Source organism: Bison bison, unplaced genomic scaffold (assembly GCF_000754665.1).
Source record: "Bison bison bison isolate TAMUID 2011002044 unplaced genomic scaffold, Bison_UMD1.0 scf7180017864215, whole genome shotgun sequence".
NCBI lineage: Eukaryota > Metazoa > Chordata > Mammalia > Artiodactyla > Bovidae > Bison > Bison bison.
Window position 1 is genome coordinate 10,825,821 of NW_011494787.1, and position 13,808 is coordinate 10,839,628.

The window sequence follows — 13,808 nt, forward strand, 5'->3', positions numbered from 1 at the left end:
TAAAAAAAAAAATACAGTATCACATAACAGTAAAAAATGACCCCCCTCCACTCTCTTTTTTAAAAATAATTTTATTTATTTGTTTTTGGCTGTGCTTGGTCTTCATTGCTATACGCAGGCTACTCTAGTTGCAGAGCATGGGCTTCTCATTGTGGTGCTTCTGTTGCAAAGCATGGGCTCTAGCGTGCAGGGGCTCAGTAGTTGTAGCTTAGCTGCCCTGTGGCATGAGGAATCTTCCCAGATCAGGGACTGAACCTAATCTCTTAAACACTGAACCACCAGGGAAGTCGCGCTCTCTCTTTAATCTCACTCTCCACTGCTAAATCTTTTTCTTTTTCAAGCTTTTAGGCACCACAAGAAATGAAGTTCACCTACTTAACTATAATAAAATAATCAAAAGATTATTTGGATCTCACTGTTTTCCACAGAAATTTTCCACTGTTTTCCAGAAACTTTCCAATTCCTAAAGTTTCTGCTAGAGTAAGATTGTACTAGTTCTTACCCATCTGAGAACCATCTATGTAAATATCTAAAATGAGTAATTACTGCTAAGAGAAAAGTATGATATGAACTTATCTACCAAAGAGAAACAAACTCACAGACCTTGAAAACAAACTCACGGTTACCAAAGAGGGAAAAGGATGGGGGAGGGATAAATTAGGAGTTTGAGATTAGCAGATACAAACTACTATTATATATAAAATGACACACAGCAAAGTCCTACTGCATAGCATCGGGAACTATATTCACTATCCTGTAATAAACTAAAATGGAAAACAATATGCACATACACACACACACACACACACCCCTGAATCACTTTGCAGTACATCATAAACTGACACGATGTTGTAAACCAACTATACTTCAATAAAAAAATTTTTTAAAGCATCTACATGTTTAATGTCATGTTTTTCTAAAAGACATATATCCAAATTTAAAAGGCTAGTTACTATAGCTATGAAAGCTACAGAGAAAGTTTATTATCAGAGAGGTGTACTCTAACTACTTCTGCCTTTAAAACTTCCATTAGAAAGAAATGGTCAACTTATTACAAAGCATAAGTAAATATTTATGAAATAAATTATATCTCTAGGAACATTAATACATTTAAAATTGGAAATTCTACAAAATGACTGGTTTCTATCAAACATTCAGTTCTATGATATTTTAATCCCAAAATTGAACTCTAGACTGAAGCTCACCTTTCCTTACTTAAAATTTGTGTTTTAAAATTTGGAGGGGGAAAAGAAACTATTAGTAAAACCTACAGCAGTCCCAGGTCCAGAATTTCCTAGATTGCATCACATCTGGGGAATTTTGGGGACATCTTACGTAAGGAGTTAATCAAACCTTTGAGAAGCTAAATATATAATTTTTTTAAAAGCAATCATTTATCACTGTACTTTCACATTGTTCTTCTCAGAATCAATTATGTAATTCAGAATACATTCTACAGTCAAATCTATGCAGTCAAAAAAAAAAAATCACTTGGTTCAGGATGGGGAACACGTGTATACCTGTGGCGGATTCATGTTGATATATGCCAAAACCAATACAATATTGTAAAGTTAAAAAATAAAATTAAAAAAAAAAATCACTTTGTCAACATACACTTCTTCACATGAGAAATACAATTAATTATTTAGTAAAACAAAAAGTCCACAAAACAGATGGCACTTTTGTTTTAACATAGATATGCACAGAAAAGTGTATAAAAATATTCATAGAAGTTATTTTTCATGATGTACTAGAACAGTAAGTGATTACTTTCGTTTTCCTTGTATTTGTGTCTGGGTATGTTTTCTGCACTGAGCACATAAAATTATAGCATACATAATGATAAAAAAAAGCAATCAACATAAAAAAAATACTACTTTCTTTAAGTCTTCAGAAGACTTTTTCTAAATAACCCCACTGGTATGACTGACCACAGAGGTGCCAATGGACAATGCTGTATCACTGAAGCTATGCTTGTGAAATTTCTGACAGATGTTCTCCCAAAATGTTTTATTTTTCCCAGGTATCTGAAACCACATCAGATATTTCTTAAGATTATTTTAACTAATATGTTAAGGAAGAATTTAAGAAATCTTATTATCTGAGCCTTCCCAAACAGAATCTCTCTTATCTACAAATGCTTTGAAAAGTCAAGCACTTTTTGATACTCAGAGATTAAAAGGTATAATGAGATTCTGATTTGATAATCTCTGTATGAAATCAATCTCAGAAAGCTACATGTTTTTCATGCTTAAAAATGATTTTTCATTACTTTCAATGCCATACTGCCCTATACTTCTAATTTACTCTGAAGATATTTTAATTTTACTCTTAATATTCTGCAAAAGCGTTGTTTGAGGACAGATAGGGAGAAGATTTAAAAGGTTACGCTAAGTTAGCTCAGTTTATAATACTCTGTGTTACTTATTCTATGAATTATTGGCCTGGACATCCAAGCCAATAAAGTTTAATAAACAGTATATACAATAATAATCACACTAACTTTTCTTATTAATTCCTGGGTAATTCCAAATTCATGGATGAACACTAATCTAGCAGCTTAATTTAGCTTAAATATTTCTTGAAAACTATTATGGTGCCTCTGGATATTAAAACATAACAATGAAAGAAAGTTCCTGCTCAGAAAGTTTGTCCTTCAGTTGCTAAGTCATGTCTGACTCTTCGGGACCCCATGGACTGCAGCTCGCTAGGCTTCCCTGTCCTTTACTATCTCCTGGAGTTTGCTCAGACTCATGTCCATTGATTGAGTCGATGATACCATCCAATCATCTCATCCTCTATGGCCACTTTCTCCTCCTGCCCTCAATCTTTCCCAGCATCAGGGTCTTTTCCAATGAGTCAGTTTTTCACATCAGATTAGAGCTTCAGCTTCAGTTCAGAAAGTTTATAATTAGGCAATTCTACCACTTATAAAATTTATGAAATTTGCTTACAACTGTTCCTTTTCTGCATAAACTCAAATTCAAAAAAAAGAGTAACTATTTTATGGGTTTGGGGGTATATCAGCTATCTCCAGATACTCAAGAGGAATACCCATGAGGTTTTCAAGAAAGAAAATGCAAAGAGAGCAGAGAAGAACAGTAACATAGATGCCCTAGTTTCCAAAAGAACTAAGGGCTCGACTAACATTTCAAAAAAACTGATACTGGAGTTGGGCACCTGGGAGATGACTTTTCACAGAAAACTCAAATCTATTCTTGAAGTCCTGATTAGCAGAAATGGCAATATTTGCTTAAAATATAAAATGTCTTAATAACATTTAACTTTGAAAGCTAACCTATACAACTCTTTTCTGAAATACAACTTAGATCAAGAAAACTGGAACAGTTACATTAGAATTACTTATGCATTTCTTATTTCAATGAAACATCATAGATATTCAATATGTAAAGTATAAGTGTACAGATAGGATCAATAAGATTTAGAGCTATATTAAACACACATAAAATTCCTACAATGTTTATTAATCTCCATGCAATAAGATTTAAGAGCTATACTACACACTCACACATACACCACACCACACCCTTACAATGTCTATTAATTAACCTCAATGAAATGTATAACTTCAGGTCACCAAATGGGTGGTAAATTAATACTGATACTTTATCTACCCTGGGTGGTATTGCTTAAAAACTGTAAATAGGGCTGATAAGTTTGATATTCCAAACTGCCCTGGGATGTTGTATAACATCCATTATAACACCTTCAAAATATCTATAGATAGTAATCTTGGAACTTATCTAGGTGATGACAATGTATAAGTGCAAGATGACACGATAATATATAAATAAGAAGTGTTTTGTTTTAGAGTTGGCCTACTACAACCTACATGGACAACCTACAACAAATAAGCCCTAAATAAAATTGAAGTCATAAACCATCAATAACAAACTGACAGTTTCTACTAAAATTAAATTAAGAACAAACCAATATTAGTAGAAAATAGAATTAGGAGGGCTGACAAAAAGTGGTAAAATAAGCTTTGGACTTAAAGGTTTATAAGATATGATGGCAAGCATGAAATACATGACTTATCACAGTTATCCAGTTTAGCTTCTAAGCAGTTTCATCTGTATTAATCTCATGTACGAATTCATTAAAATTAGTGACAAAGAATAAACCATCATACAGTTCTAAACTATAATTGGTAGAGAAATGACACAGTTCTAATAAGCTAAACATAAATGCCAAATTGAATGGTGATATGTACAGAGAACTGTGGTATGGTAAATTCAAATACATCAAACTGAAATCCTGGGGATAGAAGAAATGCTGATTGGTTGTACTGACTTGATTGGTCAGAAAACTATGGCCCAATCCTGTTTATGTAGGATCCATGATTGTGTGGATCACAATAAACTGTGGAAAATTCTGAAAGAGATGGGAATACCAGACCACCTGACCTGCCTCTTGAGAAACATGTATGCAGGTCAGGAATCAACAGTTAGAACTGGACATAAACAACAGACTAGTTCCAAATAGGAAAAGGAGTACATCAAGGCTGTATATTGTCACCCTGCTTGTTTACCTTATGGGCACAGTACATCATGAGAAACACTGGGCTGGAGGAAGCTCAAGCTGGAATCAAGATTGCCGGGAGAAATATCTATAACCTCAGATATGCAGATTATATCACCCTTATGGCAGAAAGTGAAGAAGAACTAAAGAGCCTCTTGATGAAAGTGAAAGAGGAGAGTGAAAAAGTTGGCTTAAAGCTCAACATTCAGAAAACTAAGATCATGGCATCCAGTCCCATCACTTCATGGCAATTAGATAGGGAAGCAGTGGAAACAGTGGCTGTCTTTATTTTGGGGGGCTCACTGCTGACGGTGACTGAAGCCACGAAATTAAAAGATGCCTACTCCTTAGAAGGAAAGTTATGACCAACCTAGATAGCATATTCAAAAGCAGAGACATTACTTTGTCAACAAAGGTCCGTCTAGTCAAGGCTATGGTTTTTCCAGTGGTCATGTATGGATGTGAGGGTTGGACTATAAAGAAAGCTGAGTGCTGAAGAATTGATGCTTTTGAACTGTGGTGTTGGAGAAGACTCTTTTGAGAGGCCCTTGGACTGAAAGGACATCCAACCAGTCCATCCTAAAGGAGATCAGTCCTGGGTGTTCATTGGAAGGACTGATGTTGAGGCTAAAACTCCAATACTTTGGCCATCTGATGCGAAGAGTTGACTTATTTGAAAAGACTCTGATGCTGGGAAAGATTGAGGGAGGGAGGGAGAAGGGGACGACAGAAGATGAGATGGTTGGATGGCATCACCAACTCAATGGACATGGGTTTAGATGGACTCCGGGAGTTGGTTGATGGACAGGGAGGTCTGGCGTGCTGCAGTTCAGGGGGTTGAAGAGTCAGACACGACTGAGCGACTGAAATAACATGAACTAAGAACTGATTTTAAAGATAAACATTTGCCATCAACTCGAGGCTATGAAACACTGACTCTGAACCATGATTAAGAGAAATTCCACAGGCTTCTCAAAAGAAATTCATTCTTCTAATCAGTAGACTTGTATTACTCAATTATTATATTAATTTGAATTTCATCAATGAAAAATTTGTGAAAATTTGTTTTTCTGTTTTCTGTTCTGTTTTCTGTTATGTATCTCAGACATCCTTGACTTCCATTTTTTGCCGACAAAGCCTAAAACGTTTTATCTAGCCCTTTACAGAAAGTTTGCCAACTCCTGTATTAGAATACTAATTTGAATAATAACAAAGAATGCAAAGGCTTTTAGGAAACAAGAAAATCAAAATATCCGAACTTAGATCTGAGTGTAGTGTAGCAATCAGAAAGGAAGCAGATCTGCTGAACTAAGTTGAAAGCTTCAATCTGAAACTAAAAGATGAGTTACCAAAAAAAGATGGCCAAGACCAGTGATCTCAGGTGCAAATCATAAGAAACTATATGGATAGTAAGGAAGATTCTTGATCACACATGGTGTTGCACACAGTGATACTTAGCAAAATCATTTTTTCAAAAATATTTTTGCAAATCAAGTACAAGGATTTTAGAACAACTTAAATCACCGTCCAGGGAATAACTAGCAAAATTTAAAATGAACAAACAAGGACGTACTGTACAACACAGGGAAATTTGCTCAATACTCTATAATAACCCAAATGGGAAAAGAACTTGAAAAAGAATGGATACATGTATATGTATAACTGAATCACTCTACCCGGAAATCAATGCAACTGTTAATCAACCATTAGTGAAAGTCACTCAGTCATGTCCGATTCTTTGTGACCCCATGGACTATACAGTTCAAGGAATTCTCCAGGCCAGAATACTGGAGTAGGTAGCCTTTCCCTTCTCCAGGGGATCTTCCCAACCCAGGGATCAAATCCACCATATGCCAACATAAAATAAATTTTTTTAAAAATAAAAAAATAAATACATAAAAACAAAAACTACAGAGGCTCACTCAGCACAATAAAAACTAAATTCAAGCTGTCCAGATACAGAACAGGCTGCATTCCAAAGTAGCACTATGATGTTTGAAATATTCAAGAAAACACTGAAAAACCACCTGCCAGGAATGTAACTAAGTAGGTTCTTTCATTGGATGGGGAATTGGGACTACAAAACCGCTAAGGAGATTTTCAATTTTCCATTCTATGAAACATTTGGAAAATCAAGACTAAAACCCAATAGGAGGTAGGTGTTGCTTCAGACAAACTAAGCTTATAATCAACCATCTAGTGGTCTAAATATAGAAACACTAGATATTTCTAAAGGGGGAGGTTTGAGAACTTATTTAAGATATCAATATTAAAAGCTTTAAAATCTTAGTGCTGCTATTCTTAAGAAATAATACCCAATATCCAAGATAATAATACTTTGCTATGATGTTGTTAACAAAGGTTTTGACAGACCTAATAAATAAAATCATATTAAACCCATACGTAAAAATTCTGCTTCTATCAAGTGGTCTAGTAATACACACTCATTTTTTTCATTTTATAAATATTTAAATACTGACTAAATACAAGCATCTCCTATGTGCTCAGCAGAGTATACGAGCAGAGCACATGGTGAACAAAAACAGAAAACAGACTCACCTTGATTATTTCCACCAACTGATCCACACCACTGTCTCCTGGAAATATTGGCTGTCCTAGCAACAGCTCAGCCAACACACAGCCTGCAGACCATACATCTGAAGAGAAAAGAAGATAAGAGCTTATTAATATCACACTTTGTAGCTTATGTTGTGTTAAAAACTGATACATTTTCTAATTTTACTTTGATCAGAATAAATACCATAAGGAAAAGATTGTATAATCCAAAACAGAGGGGAAAAGTCATCAAATAATCCTTAATAGATTTAAAAACTGTTAAACTTACTAAACAGGAAACAGGGCAATAAGAATATTCTAATAAAGGGTAATATCTTTATTATATGTAATATCTGCATTAATTATCCAGTATGAGATGTTCAAGTCTTCAACAACCATGACAGAGATTATAGTAGGAAAGCAGAGAGCATGATTATTTACTCATTATACTTAAAAATAAGTCAAAGTGATACAATCTCTGCACATTACCAGGTGCTTATAGAGAGTAGCAAGAAGGGTTCAATCTCCTATACACAGGAGAGTAAGCCAAATGCAAATTTCAGAAAAAGAAAATTTTAATATTTTAAATGGCTAACTATTGTCTTGTAATATAACTGACAGAAAATGTGCTTAAATATATATTTTAAAATGCAAAGGCAGAAGAATACATTGTATTTTACAAATTATAAAATATAATTCACTTTTGAGTCAAACAAGAAACCTCAATTTTGACAGAAAACTTAAATTTTAATGATTTATAAATAAATTTACAAAAGGAAAAAATAAAGCATATATCCTGGCTTACCCACAACAGTCAGTCCTGGTCTAGATGACTTCCTGTGATAATAATGAAGAGCATCCCCTTTATCTCTTAAAAGTATTACCAAATGGAAAGATACATTTTATGGGCACTTTATTTAGAGCCCACTACTTAAGACTTCCTGCCAAAAAAAAAGAAGCTAATTTTCTGGATTCCTGGGTTTTGTATGAACCAACAAACAATGGCTTTAGGGAGATGAACATAAATCGTCACTGGGCTTTCCATCTATCAGTAGGGAAGGAGAAAAATGACTAACGGCATGCGCGAAACAAATAATTTATTCAGTTTAATGCAGTAAGATGCACTATCATGAAGAACTGGAAGCTAACACAATATTGTAATTCAGCTATCCTCCAATATTAAAAAAAAAAAGGATTGGAAATCCTTGCTCCAAAAACTACTTTTTACTGGCCTAGACAAATAATGACACAAAATTCATTTAAGAAATTCAAGTTGATTTTGCCCAGCAACGCTTTTAACATCACTGTTAAAAAATATTTCTAAAATGCATTTGTATTAGTACACTTTAAAATATCTTTTTGTTTATTTACAAATCTTTCAGAGTCTTAAGAAGCAAGTTTCCTAAATCTAAACAAGGAGGCCAAATCTAGGTTTGAGAGGGTTCAACGGCCCCAGCTGCATCAGTAGACTATGGGGAATCTAGAAAGTCAGTATCTGGTTTTAGGAGATTTATTTTACTTTAGACAAGTAAATGTGAAGGAGACTGCTGGAAAGCAGGTACTCATAACATCCAAAAAACGGATTCCTAATAGAGAGAACACACTACACTGGCCCTTCTTTTCTGAGAAGATTCCTGAAGAACTGCTAAGCACATGGACATTTACAGAAGTAATAAACTCTTAAGAGGGTCAAAGGTTTATATAAACATGCCTTAATACGTCAGATGATACTTTCATGACTTTTTAGAAAGAAACAAACCACATTTATTTTAGGTGAGGCTGGCAAAACTCACCCCAGTATGAATCTCATTCCTGGTATGCAGATGATTAATTTCATATATGTGAATAAAACATAAAGCATCTAGAAAATCCAAAGACTGTCCAAAGATAAAGGGCTGACATTTGTTCTTTGGGAAGAGTCAAGTTAATAAATACCACAAAAAGAACACCATTTTTTCTACAGTACTTTCACTAACATTTTATTTAATCCTCATGGCCACTCAGAAAGGTAAGCAAAACTGTTACTAATCTCTTTTACAGTTTAGCTAAGTAGTAATAAATCTGGAATTCAAATCCAGGTCTACTCTAACCAAAATATCCCTTTCACTATTTCTCATTTGTTCCTGAACAGAATAGGCCATATAACATAGCCACGATGAAACTATGAGCATTATAAACAACACACACACACTCTCTCTTATACTCTCTATCCAGTGAAGTAGGACACACACATACTCACTCACTCACTCTATTATACTCTCTATCCAGTGCAGCAGGTCTCAAAGTATGATCTGCAGAGCCCTGAACCTCCTGGACCTTTTCAGAGGTACTGAGGGCAAAGTTAATTTTCATAAGAATACTCAGATGTTATATGTCTTTTTCACTATGCTGACATTTGCACTGATGGTGCAAAAGAAATGGTGGGTAAAACTGCTGCCTCTTGGCACAAATCAAAATGTTCCTTGGCATTTTGCCCTTTGGCCAAAAAAAAAAAAAAGGTAGTATTAGTAATATATATTTCTATGTAGAGGTCTTTGTTCATATTAGAGAATTTTAACTTGTATAAAAGAGAAATTGTTCAAGTTCTGATTTTTCCTTGACTTTCTGTTATTGTGGGGTTTTTATTTTATTTTTTGTTTGGTCTTGTTTGTATGCTTTTGTTTTTGGACTAAGGAATTCTCTTCAAAAACAACATATAACAATAAAATAAACTACTTGCATGCCTAAGATTGTTCCTTTCTTTAGATTCCTATTCACATCCAACTGTTCACACTCTGTATGTTCACTCCCACTGCTGCTGCTGCTGCTGCTAGGTCGCTTCAGTCGTGTCTGACTCTGTGCGACCCCATAGATGGCAGCCCACCAGGCTCCCCCGTCCCTGGGATTCTCCAGGCAAGAACACTGGAGAGGGTTGCCATTTCCTTCTCCAATGCATGAAGGTGAAAAGAGAAAGTGAAGTCGTTCAGTCATGTCTGACTCTTAACGACCCCATGGACTGCAGCCCACCAGGCTCCTCCGCCCATGGGATTTTCCAGGCAAGAGTACTGGAGTGGGGTGCCATTGCCTTCTCTGACTAGTGGGCTGAAATGAGGTAGAAGAGGTGGTCAACAAAGAATGAAGCCAACTGTCTCTATTCAATGCCTTCCATCCTTAAAGATCTTTTGTGACAACTGCTACAGAATCTGAATTTATTCAAATTACTAATGAAAAAATTAGTAAATTTTTTAAAGCTGACTAAAAATTAAATAATCAGTTGAGTCAGCACAGTATGAGTGTCAGTAATATTGTAATCCTATCACTTTAATCATAAACTTAATGGATGAAAATTGTCCAACTGGAGATCAAGCTCAGAGAGAACTATTTCAGGGGAATTTTTTAAGTGAAGAAAAGGTATACTTAGAATTTATTTAAAATTTTAAGTTTAAAATAACTGTAATCTTAAAGAAATCATACAATCACAGAGGAGTAGCTTTATTATTCTCTCATAATCCAAGAAACCTAAAAGTAGAATAGTAAATATATTTTAAATTCTATACATTTTTATATACAAATCTTCAAGAAGAAACATATTTCAGGGCATATTTATATCTTTATATTTAAGTATAGATTAGTAGTACTAAATTACTAAAAACAAGATATAATGCATAATCACAAGCTATTATATTCAGATACAGTACTTACCTATACTAGAGGTATAATCAGTGGCTCCAAAGATCAACTCTGGTGCCCTATAGTACCGAGAACAGATATACGAAACATTGGGTTCTCCACGGACCAGCTGCTTTGCACTAATAAAAAAAAAAATCAAAAGCAGAAATTCTTTAATTAAATCTAAACCATAAAAGAACCTTAACTGCTATCATTTGCAATATAATATTTAATCTAAGAGTCCCATAATTCCAATCATGCAATATATAAAAAAAGAAAATATGAGCCATAACTCTAACAAAAGAAACATAATTTTAACATATCACTCTGAAAAAAGAATAGTAACTTTTAAAGAATGCATTTGTCAACTGTCACCTGAAGAAAGAGTTTTAAAAAAATAAAAAAATGATAAATGTTGAATTTCTTCTGCTATTTTCCCCTGAATTTCACTCTAAAATACAAAGAAGGAAGGGCAGAAATATAACAGGTAATTCCCCTTACCAAAAAGCACTATAATTGATTATAAGAATGAATATTGCTTACCCAATATGTTTTTTAAATGGGTAAGAAATTGGCCACTCTATTAAAATTTGACTTCTGATTCAGAGTGAGTATCCCATGGCTTGCAGACCCAACCTACTTTATTTTTTCCACCATTTGGTCAATTTATTAGCTGTCTTAACATCTGCTATCCAATAAAAAAGATAGGTCATTTCCTGTAGGGCAGAGATAATTCAAAGCCTATGAATTCTAATTCCACTGTTGTAAATTATTAACAAATCAAATCACATATTCTCTAATTCAACTTTCCTTTCCAAATACTTTGTGGCATGTATTTTAAATATTAAATTAAAATTAGTTTCTTTTGAAATGTCTCAAAACAACTTGAAGATACACTGAAATATACTGCTATAGAAGCTAATCATTTTGACATACAATAATAGGGAAGATAAATACAGCAAATAAATACAAACAACAAAATCAAAATAGTAAAAAATAAAGTAACAAAAAAAATTTTTTTTTTTAATCTTTTTAGGTAAAGGTACAAGAAAATCAGAGTAGAGGCAGATGAAAATAGTCACAAAGGTTTCAGTTTGGGCTTTCTTTTCTTCCATTTATTTCTGTTCACTGGTAATGCTGACCATAACCTGATCTTTCTTCATCACAAGTTTTGAAGGTGGGAGACAGTTTATCCACATACAGCAAACATTTCATAAATTATTAAATACTAATCCCTGTTTTAGGCTGTATGAAAATTAAGATACTTTCACAGCATAACTGACAAAAGTTTCTACCTTATAAAGGATTTATTAAATTAACAAGACAGATTCCAATTACATTGTCGGAAAATTCACTATAAGATAAAGGTAGTATTAGAAATACCACAGCCTACAGATTTTTTTCACTACTTGATGAAGCTGCCTTCAAAGTGTATCCCAAACTCTACTTGCTCAAATCAGACGTTAAAAACAAAACAGTAGCTCTGTTATCAGAGCCACTAAAAGTGAACTATTCTTATCATTACCACAGAAGTGAAATCCCTATCCCAAACATATTAAAACAAAGTGATTTCTATGTCCCAAAAAAACTCCCATAGAAACAGTGTTCTAAAACTATGGTGAGAACAGAAACTCCACTAACTTGGTATCTCAAAAGTATTTTTACAGTCCACACCAGTCAGTCACTCTCAAGCAGGGGAAAGACATAATAATAAAATTCATCTGATTTGGGCATTTTATCTTACAGATGCTTGTTCAAGCACCAAATAAGAGTTTTTGATTTAAAATCCTTTACCCACTTCTTACAGTCGAAGGAACAGTTAAGAGCCCTGCAAAATGAGTTGGATCCTGTGACAGAGGTCTGAAATTAGAAAACTGTAAAAAGCAGATGATCTAAAAGGACATTTTTGTGAGACTAAGAATTAACGCATGAGAAAACAGATACGCATTTTTTTTTAAAGACTTTTCCCCAAGAGACAACCTGTGGAAAATATATACAATATTAAAACCAAAATTTAATCTATGGGTTGATATAAAAAGCATTACAAAGAAGAAGAATACCAATATTAGCAGGTGTGGGTCAATATCTATAAGCAGCTGAGATGGAAAGCAAGAATTTGTGAGGATGAAAAAAACTGGTGAGAATTCAAGACATATGATGTCTGGGGATTACAAGAAGAGAGAGTACTAAAGGTAATAACACTAGAAAGGAAGTGAAAGTTTAACTGCCTGAGTTACATGTGGATACAGGCTTGATTTCATCTTGAAAAGTCAGATCAGAGAGGCACAAAATGCTCAATACTATAAAGATGAAAAAGATTAATTCTTATTACACTATATATTTTACCAAGCAATGCATTTAAGAAGACAGAAAGAAAACTGTAACCTGCAATAAAGAAGAGAGAAATAAACTAAATTGTAGAGGAAAAGGAAGAAAACACAGCTACTAATTAAGCCTTTTACCTAATCTCTAAATTGAGGTTAACTCTTTCACTTTTCACTTTCACGCACTGGAGAAGGAAATGGCAACCCACTCCAGTGTTCTTGCCTGGAGAATCCCAGGGACGGCGGAGCCTGGTGGGCTGCCGTCTATGGGGTCGCATAGAGTCAGACACGACCGAAGCGACTTAGCAGCAGCAGCAGCAGCAGCAATACACAGTTAACATAATACATACTACTACTAAGTCACTTTAGTGACTTAATAATACATAATACATAATCAGATCAGATCAGATCAGTCGCTCAGTTGTGTCCGACTCTGCGACCCCATGTCACAGCATGCCAGGCCTCCCTGTCCATCACCAACTCCCGGAGTTCACTCAGACTCACTTCCATTGAGTCAGTGATGCCATCCAGCCATCTCATCCTCTGTCATCCCCTTCTCCCCCTGCCCCCAATCCCTCCCAGCAACAGAGTCTTTTCCAATGAGTCAACTCTTTGTATGAGGTGGCCAAAGTACTGGAGTTTCAGCTTTAGCATCAATCCTTCCAAAGAAATCCCAGGGCTGATCTCCTTTAGAATGGACTGGTTGAATCTCCTTACAGTCCAAGGGACTCTCAAGAG

The 13,808-nt window shown here is 34.6% G+C and overlaps 1 protein-coding gene across 3 annotated transcripts in view; it reads right to left on the bottom strand.

The window, feature by feature from the left end:
- The window catches only part of GSK3B (glycogen synthase kinase 3 beta), a 215,995-nt gene that overhangs the window by 58,192 nt on the left and 143,995 nt on the right, over nucleotides 1–13,808 (bottom strand). For all 3 annotated transcript variants that reach the window (XM_010845385.1, XM_010845384.1, XM_010845383.1), the window contains exons 6-7: nucleotides 10,780–10,886; nucleotides 7,102–7,199 (exon numbers count right to left, since the gene is read on the bottom strand). In XM_010845385.1, the coding sequence (XP_010843687.1) occupies nucleotides 7,102–7,199; nucleotides 10,780–10,886 (205 nt within the window). The remainder of the gene's footprint in view (nucleotides 1–7,101; nucleotides 7,200–10,779; nucleotides 10,887–13,808) is intronic.